The sequence below is a fragment of the Tachypleus tridentatus genome, chromosome 9 (assembly GCF_004210375.1).
Source record: "Tachypleus tridentatus isolate NWPU-2018 chromosome 9, ASM421037v1, whole genome shotgun sequence".
Classification (NCBI taxonomy): domain Eukaryota; kingdom Metazoa; phylum Arthropoda; class Merostomata; order Xiphosura; family Limulidae; genus Tachypleus; species Tachypleus tridentatus.
Genome location: NC_134833.1, coordinates 97915526 through 97930942, shown reverse-complemented (window position 1 = coordinate 97930942; position 15417 = coordinate 97915526). Strand labels below are relative to the sequence as shown.

At 32.4% G+C, this 15417-nt stretch overlaps 1 protein-coding gene across 8 annotated transcripts in view; it reads left to right on the top strand.

The window, feature by feature from the left end:
* Positions 1-15417, top strand: part of LOC143225831 (putative protein kinase C delta type homolog) — an 80177-nt gene that overhangs the window by 14415 nt on the left and 50345 nt on the right. For 4 of the 8 annotated variants that reach the window (XR_013014101.1, XM_076455906.1, XM_076455910.1 and 1 more), the window contains exon 2: positions 11678-11859. The exons of 1 other annotated variant lie outside the window; for it this stretch is intronic. Coding sequence is in view for 5 of the 7 variants with exons in the window: in XM_076455906.1 (XP_076312021.1) it covers positions 11727-11859 (133 nt within the window). In the remaining 2 variants the exon portion in view is untranslated. Of the gene's footprint in view, positions 1-5059; positions 5242-11677; positions 11860-15417 lie in introns of those variants that run through there. 3 more of the 8 variants (XM_076455907.1, XM_076455908.1, XM_076455912.1) reach the window with 3 other exon arrangements.

The following is a 15417-nucleotide window of genomic DNA, read 5'->3' as shown; positions in this document are numbered from 1 at the left end:
AACATTATATTTTGTGAGAATGAAGAGTAGACTAATAGCTCTTTTAGAGCTTCACCTGTTTGTTTTTATTTCATGTTGATTGTCAGTTGAGATTGTTTAATGGCTTTACGAGTCTTGTTTGTGACTGTGTTCTTTAGAAAAGGAATGTTCAATGTGTGTGTTTTCGTGTATATTGTGCTTGTTTATTTATTTCCTGTTGTAACGTTTCTGATTTTTTGTGATTTGTAAACTATGTGATGTAATATTCGGGCTATTCGTTTCGTAATAATAATATAATAATGATTTAAATTTATTTTGTGCTGTTTCAATGGTCTTATGCGTGGAATAGTTCCGATTTAATTATCCTATTAATTTTCCATTATGATTAATTCTGAGTGGTGTGATTTGTAACAGAGAAATATCAGCTTCTTACAGTCTTTGTTTTGCACCGAGTTTAATGATTACAGTAATACCAGGACAGCGAAACATTGGTTAAAATAGATAAATATACATTACAGTAAAACCTGTCTAACACGGAATCGTATGGGACCGAGTAAAATTTCCTGCTTAAGCAGGTTTTCCGGGTTAGACACAGTGAACATGCATTTTCTTAATTATACATACATTTTGAGCGGAACGTTATACTTGCTTGACTCAAGGGAAGTAAGACGTTTGTGAATAAAGTTATTATATTGTTTACGCTACATTTATTAGAATAAGAACAAAAATAGACATTCAAAATATACATAAGTATATCAAATCATAATCAAATTTATTTGAACTGTTTCTATTTTTTTAATGGGCTTTCTTATGCGGTTATAAGAGACCGCCAATTCTACGGCCTTTTCATGAAGTTCAATTTTTCCCCCTTCATTTTTGCATACAATTTGATAGCGTTAATATAACTTAACACTTGCGATGAGGTAGGAATTTATATTTCCTCACTATCTTTTTCATTTTGTTCATCTTCTGAATCTCTCACACTGTTATCACCTTGCGATTCTTTTATAGATTTTAAATCAATTTAATCAGTTTCTGTTAAAACATTCTTGTCAACGTTCACAAAACTTTCCGCGTTCACAGAATCATCTGCATCAACCTTCTGAATCAGAGTTTGGATTTCACTGGAATCGTCATAACAAACAACTTCTCCACAATCTCCGCTATTATCAAGAATAAAACCACAGTTTCGAAAGCACTTTATTACGCATTCATCTTTTGCGCATTTGATTGAATGACTTAAAAATGCAATTGTACCTAACACGTCAGTTTTCATGGTCATTTCAGATGCTCTCTTATAATCGTCCAAGTTTGCAATAATATACTGAAGCATTAATTTTCTGTATTTCAATTTTATACACTGTGTAATTCCGATATCTAGTGGTAGTAGAACTGATGTTGTATGTGGAGGTAGTAAGACTAAATGAACATTTGAAAGCTAAACAAATTATTAATTAAAGAAGAATTTATTAATATTTAAAGAAATTATTAATCAAATAAGAAATTAATATTTAATCAAAAATATTTTTTCCGTCTTACTCAGGTTCTAATCTTACTTGTTGATAGATGAGATAGGTAAAAGATAGTTTTCTGTCCGCGTTACGCAGGTTCCGCCATATAGAGGGCCTTTTATAAGAGAAATCTTAAGATAATGCTGCAAAATTTTGATATTTCCAGCTTGTACAGGTTTCCGACTTTATGCAGCTTCCGGCTTAGACAGGTTTTACTCTATATATTTATATCTTGAGATGTGGCGATCACTTTAAAATACTTTTATATTATAAATGGTGGTCAGTGATTGTTCTTTTTTTTTTTTTCAAAGTTTTGTGAATCATTTATCTTAAAATCCTTATAAATTTAACAGTTTGGCTTATCCTAGAAGAAGCTAACTTTGAGTTTGCACCACAGATTAATTAGATTGGTTATATGAAACACACACTAACACAGATCTGTTGAAATGAAACTGTAGCGTCGACTAATAGTTAACATGCCACTTGTCAACCTGTAGGTCCAGTTTGTGTCCCGAAAAAGGAAATCGCGCTCTACACTTGTATAATTTATATACTTTATAAGGGTAACAGTGAAATCTCATTAGACAAGAGTAGCCCAGAGTTGGCAGTGGATACTTTGACTGGAGGCTTCCCTCTAGTTTATTCCTTCAAATTTTATGATGGGTAGCGCAGATAAGTCTTGAGTAGTTTTGCGCAAATTCTGAAGAACAAACGCACAAAAGATTTACTGGAACTCTGTATCTCGAAACAATGTCAAAATAAAACTGACCAAACTGAGTTACTTTACACGTATCACTTGTTGTGATGAATTAAACTGCCTGCACGGAAGACAGTAATCATTTCCTTACTATATATATTTTTGTATCAGTGTTTAGTTTCCTAAATTTTGAGCTACTGTCTTTCGTGGGATTTGACCATCATTCTCGTAGTACATTCTGAAAGAATTTTGTGGTAGCAGACATAGACCATGAATTCCATAGCCCATAATCTCTTCTGTTTGTATCAAGCCGGAACTTTTGCTGCGCCTTAGTTCTTTGTTTATTGGAGCGAATAATAAAATTGTTTTATAACATTCGTAACTCTAACGATTTTAACAACAGTTTCTACTCTTGGTCAAGTTGTAAATATTACTTTACTGCAGAGACAAAGATTTGTAACAACCAGCTATCTTCAACTTCATAAGGACAGTTGCGTAGCTTAGTAGAAGTAATAAGGAAAACGTGTATATAAGAATTAAGGAGATTTAAGTAACATTATCGTTAAAGGATACAATTGAGATTTTAACAATAGAAAGAAAGATTGACCGATCATTATAATGCTCTCATAGTTAAAAGGGCGAGCATGCTCGAGGGTGGGGTTCAAACCCATGATTTACAGTTTACGAATCGCGTGTTCTAACCCCCAGGCCATAGCACACCTTGCTATGAGTGTTGATTTATGGTTTTTGTTTCTTTTTTAAGCACAAATCCATACAAATGTTTATCTACGCTGTGCCCACCACGGGTATAGAAACTCTGTTTTAAACTTTATAAGTCTTTAGACATATTAATGAGCCACTTAAGGCATGTTAAATGGAATTGACTCCATTAATTTATAATTTACTTTTTATTTCAGTGTTTATCTATTCAAGTAATTTACTTTTGATAAAACTTTATTACGGTATGTGTTTTCTTATAGCAAAGCTACATCGGGCTATCTGCTGAGCTCACTGGGGGGAATCGAACCCTTGATTTTGGGTTGTAAATCCGAAGACATAGCGTTGTACTAGTGATGGGCTTTTACTATAGTAAAGTGGATGAACTCACATTTCAGTCCTAAAAAAACATTTAAATTTTGGTTTTATTAGCTTGATGAATTAATTCATTTTCGCAATGGACAAATTAAATATAAATATGTAAAAAATAAAATAAAACAAACAAACAAAAAACACTTGTGGTTAACTTGTTTTTTATAACGATTTTTAGGCCAATTGGTTTTCCAATATTTTGCCGGCGTTTGGTATGTGAATCGTAAGTTTTAAAACAATTATACTGCTTAAATAAATAGCATTTCATAGATTTTTTTTCTCTCATGTCACACAGCCCGACTGATGAGTTTTAGTATTGAGTGGAAAATTTATTTGGCGTTGATTTCTGTGAGATATAAGATAATAGTTTTGAAATTCTCTTTTTTAGGCCTATGGTTTCGATCTTTAATGAGCAAAGTAGCAAACAAGTGTTTTGAAAAACATCAGTAGTTAATTTGTTTTTGTGACGGTATGGTAGACATTCATTTCAGTGAAGTTACTAGAAGTTGAGAAAACCATAATGTTGATGTTATTAATATTAATAGAAAATGTAAAAAGGAACGGTAAAAGATGGAACAGATTCACAATACTCTGACAACATTTAGGTTCCGAGTTAAAATATACATATATATTCTAGGACTTCTTCTGTGCATGGTCTATCAACACAGGAAGTTTAAAATAAAAAGTCTTCAGTACAAAAGTAGCCTGGTGCATTTCACAGAGAACTTATAAAAAGAAAGGCTATTGTAAATATTTATCTGATTGTCTCTGAAATGATTTGCTTTTAGTTCCTAACCTCCAAACGATAAAGATTAAAATTTATTCGCTGTGAGGGGTGTTTGAACAAATCCAAATTGTTCATTTTGTTAGTAGGTCGTTTTAAAAGGATTGTTTTTTTATGCAGATTATGTATACATTTCATGATAAGGAAGAGACGGAACAAATCCAAACAGTTGATCTTTTAGATAGGTTGTGTCTTCAAATTATTTTCTTTAATGACTTAACTCCATATTATAGAAGCCTTACAAACCAAAAACAAACAAACAGATTGAACAATTACAAACATCTAATTATTTTAAGCTGTATAGGTCTTCAAAACATATTTTTTTATGTATTGGCTTACTTCTAGATAATAGAATCCTTGCATGATATTATATAATAGTAGAAGATAATAGTAGAAAATAATTAATGATTAATCGTAAACATTCTATTACATCATGTATAGAATAACAGTTAGAGTGCCATCAGAGAAACTTTATAACTTCCATAAAGTAGATCACAGTTCACTTCTGAAGGAGGAAGGTCAGTCTTTGGAAAGTGCTTCATCTATCAAGTTTCTTTACATGAAATTTAGTTTGTTTTTTTTATCTACATGTGTGTATGAAGTATCACGAAAAAACAATAACAATCTGTTGTGTGACGTCGCATTCGGTATATATCAAACTTCATGAACGACCTTAGTAAGATAATTCAACACATCGTGTGTAATAATAATAAGTAAGCAAACAACGACTTCCTAAGCACAAGGAGGAATTTTATTAATACTATTACCTATTCTGATTGATAAGAGAACCGTGATAATAGCCTATTATGTTTTCTTTGTAGCTTGACTATACTGAAATTGGGAAGGATTTATAAAGAACAAAACAAGCTACTTTAGTTTAATAAAAAAAGTCTGCGAGACTCCTGCCGTAAACAGACATAACGCGAGGACTTAGTTACAGGAAATGACGTAAACGAACTTCCTCTGGCAGACATTGATTCCGCGTGATGCTCGACGTATTAGTTACTCTTGAGCTATCACTACTAAAAGACAACTGGAAACGTTTACTTCATATACCGGTTTCCAAAACACCAACTTTCAGCCTGTTAACTTTAGCGCTACGTGAAACAAGTTTTCCAAATTCGTAGTAGCCCGTTCGTAACTATTCCTTGACGTTCATTTCAACAAATTGCCCGGTAATGGTAAGTTTCGTATGTGTAAGTGGCCAATTAATGACTGTGTGACAAAGGGTAATATGGTAAAGTATTATCATTGCTGCTTAACACTGGCATTATAAATAAGAAACCAAGGTAATATTTAAACAGAGTACAAGATTTATGTTATCAGATTAAACAACTGTTGAAACGTGAACTGTGAATTTAATAAGCCTTCGGCAGTAGAATTTGACTTTTTCAAGTGTAGGGGCATTTTATTAAAATTATTATACTTTATTCAAGGTTTATGTTAATAACGTATTAGATTTAATTCAAAAAAGCATTATTATAATATTTCAGCAGCCAAAAATCATTCAACTGTCTCTAAAAGACTTAGATGCAGATACAAGTACCTTTGGTATATATTCTAAAAGAGCAAATAATTTTAATAATAACTGAGGTTATTTTACAGGTAGTTATCCTAAGCATTATTTATTTTTGATGCGGTTCTTGACTGTTGTATAACTGTTGCATTTATCACCCTCATTATTTAAGGTGTATTATCCTTAACCCGAGTGTGCTTTATAGTTATGTCTCTGACTTTATCGTGGAATGTGCAACCTCTTATCATCGCGTTTGTTTGTTTTGAATTTCGCGCAAAGCTACACGAGGGCTATCTGCGCTAGCCGTCTCTAATGTCGCAGTGTAAGATTAGAGGGAAGGCAGCTAGTCATCATCACTCACCGCCAACTCTTGGTCTATTCTTTTATCAACGAATAGTGGGATTGAAAGGGCGTGCATGTTTGGTATGACGGAGATTTGAACCCGTAACCCTCGGATTACGAGTCGACTGCCATAACCAACTGGCCATGCCTATCATCGCGTATTTAACTTCTTTGCACATTATCTCCTTTCTGTACAACATCTTTATATATTGTTTACTGTGTAATGTCATTTCTTGTTGAATTCTGTATAACCTGGAGTATCTTGTATAACGTTATCACATATTGTTTTCTACGTAACATCGGTGCATATTCTTCCTTACTGCTCATGCCAATTTAATCTTGAATGTTTTTTGATAAAAGTTTAGGAATGTTTTTGTTGTTGAAATGTTTTGCCTCTCTTTAACTACTGAAGTCAGAGCAGAAAAACCTAACAGAAGAGAGATTTGTAAAGAAATAGATATGAAGGAATTTATAGACAGATAAAAATGTGTAGCCACACATTACTGTAGAGATGAAGGAATTTATAGACAAATAGATATGTGTAGCCACACATTACTGTAGAGATTAAGGAATTTATAGACAGATAGATGTGTGTAGCCACACATTACTGTAACTGCAGTATTTTATTTCATTGGCAAATCAAAGCAACGACAAGTCACTATATTATATTGATGCAATGTATATTTATTTGGAGTTACTTCTCTAATAGCGTCTTTATCAAAGGACTTTATAAAACATTTATTGTAAGCCAAAAATTAATCATTCAACACTACTTACGACGTTTATATCATTAGCTTGGGAAAAGCTACTATTAATAGAAATATATATTGAGAAAATGTACAGGTGTGTTTTGGACGTTCTACTGATCCATCTCAATAAAACATTAAACGACATTGCGGACAAGGTCAATACCAAAGCGTCTCAATCAATTTCCAGTCTCGGAACTCACACGTCATTCCTTGACAAAACTTCATTTGTTATATCCGAAACAGCTAATCTGTTTTAAGTTTTCATTTTTCTTATTATTCTTGCGGAAAACAAAATTGTTCGTGCAATTTGTTTTTTATCCAGGACTTTTTTTAATACTACATAATAATATCCAAATGTGTGTGTATATATACTATTGAACATAGAAACGGTCAACTTAATGATATAACCAGACTTTATTAATGATATATGATAATTTTCAAATGTATATATGCTATTGAACTTAAAAACGGTTACCTTATGGAAAAAGTAGACATTTTAATACAATCTACAAATGTATGTTTACTGTTAGACGTAAAAACGGTTACCTTATGGAAGAACTAGACATTTTTAATATTAGAAAATAATCTAGAAATCTATGCGTACTGTTGAACATAAAAACACTTACCTAATGGAAAATAATTGACATTTTTTAATACAATCTACAAATGTATATATACTGTTGAACGTAAAAACGGTTTTCCTCATGGAAAACTTGACATTTTTAATACTAGATAATAATCTACAAATGTATGTATACGTATTATGAGTGAAAAGCAAAACGTTGATGAAAAATAAAACCTTTATTATATACATTTCAGTAGATTGGTTTTGATAACACACTTGCCATAATTAGGGCTAATAGCTACGGGGTTAGCTTGACCTATATTAAACTCCAACTGTTACGGGATAAGTTCATTTTTTAAAACATGGTCAGGAGATAAGGGGAGGAAGATAATTAATTATACATACAAGTCTGTTTCTTAAATTGTTCACATTTTCCAACAGTTTCTATACATTATACCATAACTACAATTAATTTGATACAAACTGTCTTGTTCTTCAATCATGTTTTTGATCTCTGAGAATATTTAACTTATTAATAATTTTGTTTAAAGGAATGAAAACTAAACTTTCCTTATAACCAGTTAATAGCAATGTTCATGACTTTTCTTTTGTGTGTGTGTGTGTGTGAAATCACAAGAAAGGAAGCAGTACTAATGAACTGATTTTGAGATATTGGAACTAATAGAGTTAATTTAGGTATTTTATTTGTAGATGTTTGCCCTTCATTATTTGGAAAACTCTGCCAGAAATGATAGGTTTATAACCTCTATTCTCAGCTGTTGGTTTTAAGTACATTTTGTTTTCGTTTATAGTTTTCTTATTAAAACATACATTCATAGCCTACCAAACATACTCGTATGTGTAAAATGTGCTTAGTTTCTAACTTAGAGTTGTTAGAGTAGTAATGTGGTGACATCTGGCAGATAAAAGATTTGCAAAAAAATTTTTAATTTTAACTTATCATATTTTATAACAAGTATATCTGAGAAGGCTAATTCATGTTTATTGGACTCCGTAGTGGCTGTAGTTCCTTTATCATTATCATTCATTTAGTTTAATAATTCCTTAATGGTTTCATCGTTGTGTCGCCTCAACACAAAGTGTCTTCTGTATCCGATAGGTGTTATTTAAACAGTGTCATTAACTTATAATTTTTTAAGGTATTCATTGATGTATTTGTATCACTTTAATCAGGAGATAAAGCGGATCCCATTCCTAGACTTTTTAACTTGTTTATAAAATTTATCTAATTTTAAATAATTTTCAACATAAAGACTGATTAATTCTTTGATGTAATACAAAGACAAGTTTCAGTATCAAATACTTTTATTTAACGTTTAATCTTCATGAGGGCTAACTGTAGAACAGACCCTAACGTTGAACAGTTGCCATCAGTTCTTAAGTTACTCTTGACTGACTGAATGTGGGAGTTGATCGTCATTCTTATAGTTTATTCAATGTGCGTAGTGTGTGTATGCGACAACAGCAAGAGAACAGAAAATCATTGGATTCTATGTTCGGGGTCGTTAATCATTACAGCCTTACATTGGGGGTACGATCTGCTTGTTGGTTCTGTTTATTCAAGCATGTTTTATAGGCTTGTTTTTGCTTAAACACAGAGCTACACATTGGGCTATTTGCGCTATGCTCATCACAAGATTGAACCCCAAATTCGAGAGTTACTTTGATTTATTAATTGGAGTGTCAAGCGGTTGTTCCTTATTCATCACCACACTTTATGTCTGGTAGACTGATGTTAACTGGAAATCGAACAATATAATTTAAAAGTGTAGGTGCATGAAAAACATCTCAATCTGGTATTTATGGTTTGCTTGTTCGTTTTTTTGAATTTCGCTCAAAGCTACACTAGAGCTATCTGCGTTAGCCGTCCCTAATTTAGTAGTGTAAGACTAGAGGGAAGGCAGCTAGTCATTACCACCCACCGCCAACTTTTGGGCTACTCTTTTACCAACGAATAGCGGAAATGACAGTCACATTATAACGCCCCAATGGCTGAAAGGGTGAGCACGTTTTGTGCGATGGGGATTCAAACCCACGACTCTCAGATTACGAGTCGAACGCCTCAACTCACCTGGCTATGCCGGGCCGGTATTTATGAAATAATGATAAACCCAAGGGCAGCAGCCCATTTCAGATTTCTAACAGTGCATGAGTAGTGAAACCATCATTGTCTAAAACCAAATATATTTATTGATCTAATTTATCCAGTCTTTATTGTCACCAAATTAAAAATAATTTAGTATAAAAGTATTTATCCGACAGCATTGATCAATGTTTTAATAATCTTTGTTTTAATAAAACAAAATTTATAAAATAAAGGTGACTTTTCACAGCTTTTAAAAACTTTTGAAAATATTTTTTATATCTGCGTGGTAAATATCAATAAATCAGTGAAACTAAATATTCTGGAAAACTGGGTATAGCAAGCATAAATCACTATTGTGTTGTAAAATTATTCGTTTAAAAACAGAAAATGATATCACTAACAACAATGTCACAGAAACTGTGTGAAAAGAAAGAGTTCATATTTTAACATTATGTTTGTCAAAACTGAATTCCAAAATCATTTGCATATGAATATACAGTAGGCATTTGAATAAACTTTTAGTAAAGCAACTATATTTTGTAAGCTCACGAACAAATGTCATGAAGGTCTTAGAGGTACTGCAACTTGTGTTACTGTATGTTTATAATCATGATGAAATCAAAAGTGCCTTTAGGGTTAATAATTTTTTCTTCTATAGCTAACTGTTCTCGTGATATTCTCAGTGTCAGTATCACCTAATAATATTCTGTGAAAATTCCTGTAACTAAAAATGATTGATAGCTGAAAGTCCAGACTTGAAATCGCTTAACTTTGACGCTTTATACGAACTACTCCGAAGATTAAACTTAGTAATTTTGATAGGATAAAAGTATATGAAGTTTGTACAGTAAAAAAGTAATAAATTCAACCATGAAGATTCTTTATAAACTTCCAGTGAACAAGATCAAACTTTAATTTTATCGTTGTCAGCAGATTTGTACAGCTTCTTTTTTGTGAACTGACGTAAAATAAACCCTAAATTAGCAAAAAAAAAAACACTTAAAACTGATTTTACAGCATCGCCCGTGGCATGGCACGTTTTGGTAGATAGGGCGCTCAACTTGTAATTTTGCGTTCGCACTTTTAGCCGTGAGGGCGTTGTAACATTCGATCAATCACACTGTTTATTTGCAAAGAGTAGCCCGATAGTTTAAGTTGGGTAGTATTGACGTAGCTGCCTGCCTTCACAGTAGTCTATCACTTTAAAATTAGGAACAGCTAGCGCAGATGGCCCTCGAGTCGCATTGCGCGAAATAAAACAAACAAGCATTGCCTGTTTGAAAAAAACAACAACACACAAAACACCTCATTAAGATATTAGTCCAGGAAAACTACATATTTTCCCTTGTACTTGTGAGAAGTATATAATTATTGAGATCAAAACAAACATTAACCGCAAAACAGCACAAATATTTGTCTGTGCTATGACTAAACCTCACATTTTAGCGTTATAAGCCATCAGTTTCGCCACTGATGATCATACCTTTGTGTAGCAACATCTATTTGTAATTAAAATTATTTATCTACATTGTGGATGTTTATAACTAAAGTATAATTTACTTATTTTGTGAAAAACGAAACTAGATATTGGAAACTTTATAAGTAGTCCATCAGTATGGTTTAATCTTATGATAATAATTGATCTTTTCAATAAATAATACATTAATTAATAATCAAAATTCGAAAAGTCCAAATTTATTACAAGAGGCCAGGTGCTCATTATAATTTCTTTTATTGTTTTCTATTACAGGACTTCAAACCCTTGATTTTTTTCATTTAACGAGACAACACATCTTTGATTGTTTTCTCTAAAAACACATCAAAAGTTTGATTGTTTACTCTTACAGATATCAAAGTTTTTATTTTACATAACAAGACTTAAAAGAATAGTTTATTTTATGTCACAAGACGTTAAAGCTTTTATTTTGTTACTGTTACAATACATGATAGCTTTTGAACTGTTACTAGTTATAAAAGCCTTGGTTATTTCTATCAAAAGCTTCCATAGCATTGATTGTTTTATTTGTAACATCCAGTCATTGGTTGTTTTTTGGTACGAGACATTAAAGCCTTGATTGTGTTATGCTACGAGATATTAAAGCCTTTTTTGTTTACTCTTATAGACGTCAAAGTATTCGTTGTTTTTTGGCACAAGACATTAAAGCTTTGGTTGTTTTATGTTAAAAGACACAATTTACTACTAATACGTTGACAAGAGAGTTTTACTCAGACCTAGGGTGTATAGCTTAGTACCAAATAATATCAGGAATACGACTGCTGTTTTGGTAATAATTTGAAAATAATTAATTACTTTTTTCCTCCTTTTTTCCACAAACAGCAGAAAAGGTTTATACACTACTGAATATTAGCACGTGTCTCAAAATAAAATGGCGGGGAAAGGTTTCGTACGAGTAAAACTGCTTCAAGTAGAGTTTGGAGATGAAGTGACTAATGGGTCAGCCTCAGACATAATCGATCCATTTTGTGCTGTGAATCTCAAGGAAGCAGTGGAGACACCAGGTATCAAATCTTCTTATTCAAATTAATTAGAAAAACCCTTTCTACCTTCTACATTATCGTCTTAAGCGTTTCAACTACCTATTGTGAATTATACAATAATGAAATTCTATATTATAATATATTAAAATTTTACTAACTAAAACCTTTAGATTTTCTCGGAGAAGACAAAAATGTGATAACATACGTCAAAGCTGTTCAGAATTACCAGTTACTTTGCTTTATTCTTGACTTATGTATAATTTTCAATATCAAAAAAATTATACACAAAATCAATTAAAAAAGTTGTAAAATTGATAAGAGCAGATATCAATAATTTGTCATCGGATCCATTACAGCTGGGCTGGTGCGGAAAAACAAAGCCAACAGCTTTCTCAAGTGGCATTGATGTTTCTTACCGCTCTATTCTTAGCTCCCAAACTACTTTTTGACAAAATAATATTATCTTTCTCAATAGATGTAGGTTGATTATTAGGAATTAATTGATGATTCAAAATGTCTACCAAGGTAAGAACCATAGATTTATAAACACTATATACTGCTGATCACTTCACAAAAAAGATTTACTTGAATTTTGTGGTCCGGCATAGCCAGGTAGTTAAAGCACTCAACTCACAATTTGAGAGTCGCGGGTTCGAATCCCCGTCAAACCAAACATGCCCGTCCTTTCAGCTGTGGGGGCATTATAATGTATAAGTCAATTGTTGGTTAAAGATTAGCCCAAGAGTTGGCGGTGGGTGGTGATGACTAGCTATGTTTCCTATAGTCGTCCACTACCAAATTAAGGACGGCCCGTGTGTAGCTTTGTGTGAAATTCAGAAAACAAACTTAAATTTTAAGTGTATGGCACAACATCAAGCAATATTAGGAGCACCACTGTCTAGTGGTGCATCTAAAGGGAGAATGTCCCCATAGATAAAATTACCACCCTTGTAAGCAATGTGCTGTTCTTATAGATACAATTATGAAACATCCTGCAAAGAAATTGCCTCCTTTGAGATTGTGCTGCTGTAGACAAGATGCCTACTCTATACGTGAGGTTTATATTATGCTAAATCTGTCATATAGTATAAAACAAAGCACAAAAGCATAATTCATTGTCCGTCTGAAATGACATATCAGTATAAAGTTGAAAGAGGCAAGTTAGCAACAGATCTCTATGTAAATCTGCCAGCGTGCCAGCTGGCACGCCATCATGCCAGCGTGATTTTCAGGCGTTCTGTTTGGCTAGAGGTTAGTACTGTGAAGGATGTAAAGCACGTGAATCTATTTATACCTTCGATAGACTTGAAGATCAAACGCAAATATCAGGAGTACAGTAAATAATGCTATTAATTTGTAGTGGAATTTATTTGTTCTATTTCATTATTATTCTCTTTGTGTTGTTGGACAATATCGTGTGAGGTATGAGTGAATCCAATATGTGGTTTGTTTGTATTTATATTTTAAAGGTATTTATAAAATTTTGACTAAATTTGTACAATAAATTTTATATCCTGGCCATCATGTTTTGGTTATTGCTATAGCTTGCAATAGTTTGTGACTTATTCAAACTCGAAAAAGTAAAAGCAGTAAAAAATACAACAAAAATATCAATAATTATTATTAATTGAAGTTATTTAATGTTACAATCGGCACAATCAGGTTACAGAATGAAATGTGTGTGTTTTTCTTATAGCAAAGCCACATCGGGCTCTCTGCTGAGCCCACCGAGGGGAATCAAACCCCTGATTTTAGCGTTGTAAATCCGGAGACATACCGCTGTACTAGCGGAGGACAGAATAAAATGTAAATAACGGGTAAACCGCAATATGTAGGAACTTGTGAGATAATTTTCGATATGATTATCTAATTATGTGGAAATATTTCATTGATTTTAAAGATATTTATATTTTACGAAATATAACTTTTCTAAAGATTAAAGTAGTTTTTTTATTTATATTTTTCGAATTATGAAACTCTTTACAATTCCTTTATTCGAATTTTTTTGATAAACCATACTTTCAGTACAAATTTAAATAAACGACGAAAATAAGGACTAAAACACTTAATTTAAAATGGTGTAGTGATAGCAGTGCCAAAAAGAATGCAAACAAGAATATATGGACGATACAGGTCATCCCTACATTACTTCCAATATTAACATTTTATCTTACACTCTAAATTACATAGTTGAATTTAACATTACTGCAATTAATAGCTATATATAATTGTATTAGAATAGCATGATCATGGCAGGGTAGGCATTACTGAAGTGTAACTAAGAGCCGAGTACTTCGTACAAGAAAAACCAACTTGAGTCAAAATATGTTGTGATTATTATTGACCATTACCACTTTATCAATTAGATCGACCCCGTAAACATTTTGTGCTATGTTTTGTGTAATAAAATTTAATATTATGTGTACTTCATAATATATATATTATATGTTATAATATGTTATAACATAATGTTATATATATATATATATTCCAAACTGCGGTGTTAGTCTAAGCGTTTGTCTGTCTCCAATTTGAAAATCTTCGCGTGCAGACAAAACTACATTCACTTTTGAAATGAAAAAAACAAACAAACACACTTGAATAATGTTGATGTCAAATTTTATTTCTCAAGTGGAATATTCTACACTAAACTGTTAGGAATTAGTCACACTATAATTTTTTACTTAAAGAATAAAATTGTAGATTTATCATATGTTATTGTTAAGCGGCTTGTTTGTTTGTTTTTGAATTTCGCACAAAGCTACTCGAGGGCTATCTGTATGTTAAGCGGCTCTTAGCATCATTGAAATGCTCAACAATTACTTTTCGCGGTGGGCGGTATAAGTAGCTCAGAGCTTTGGCTATGAGAAATCAAGAGTAAAATACTGTTAACCTTTTCAAAGTCCATTAAATAATATAAATTGATAGATTAACTTAAGCTTGCTCGAGACTAGGGACAGGTACTTTTGCTTGTACATAAAATAACAGTTGGCTCCCCAAGGACACCGATATATATTGTACGAAGAACTGAATATTCTACATGTTATAGTCACTTAATTTTCAGCTATTATTAGCAGATAATACCTGTTTCACCCTGTAATTAAGCGTCTTAAAGGAACACCAGATGCCTGTAAAAAAGCTAATTTCTATGAGTAATGCTAAAATCATTTACAATAGGATTGTGTTGTTTTTAAATACTACTACTTATAACGACATCGCGCTCTTCCAAGAAACACATATAATGGAGTTAGGTTTAAACTAACGTTAGCGATAAAGTAGTTGTAAAAGTTATCTCAACTGAAACAAGAAGAAGATGAATAATTTAGTGGGTTGGTAGTTTTCTTGCTTGATGTATTAGCGGTAGTTTCTTGACTTATTTTTGAGCTTGTTGGCTAGAGTTGATTTTAGATAATCGGTTTCGAATTAAGCACCAAACTATACAATAGGCTATGTGTGTTCTACTCATCATGGGGGCTCGGCATGTCCAGGTGATTAGGACACTCGACTCGCAATCTGAGGGTCGTTGGTTCGAATCCCCGTCACACCAAACATGCTCACCCTTTCAGCCGTGGGGACATT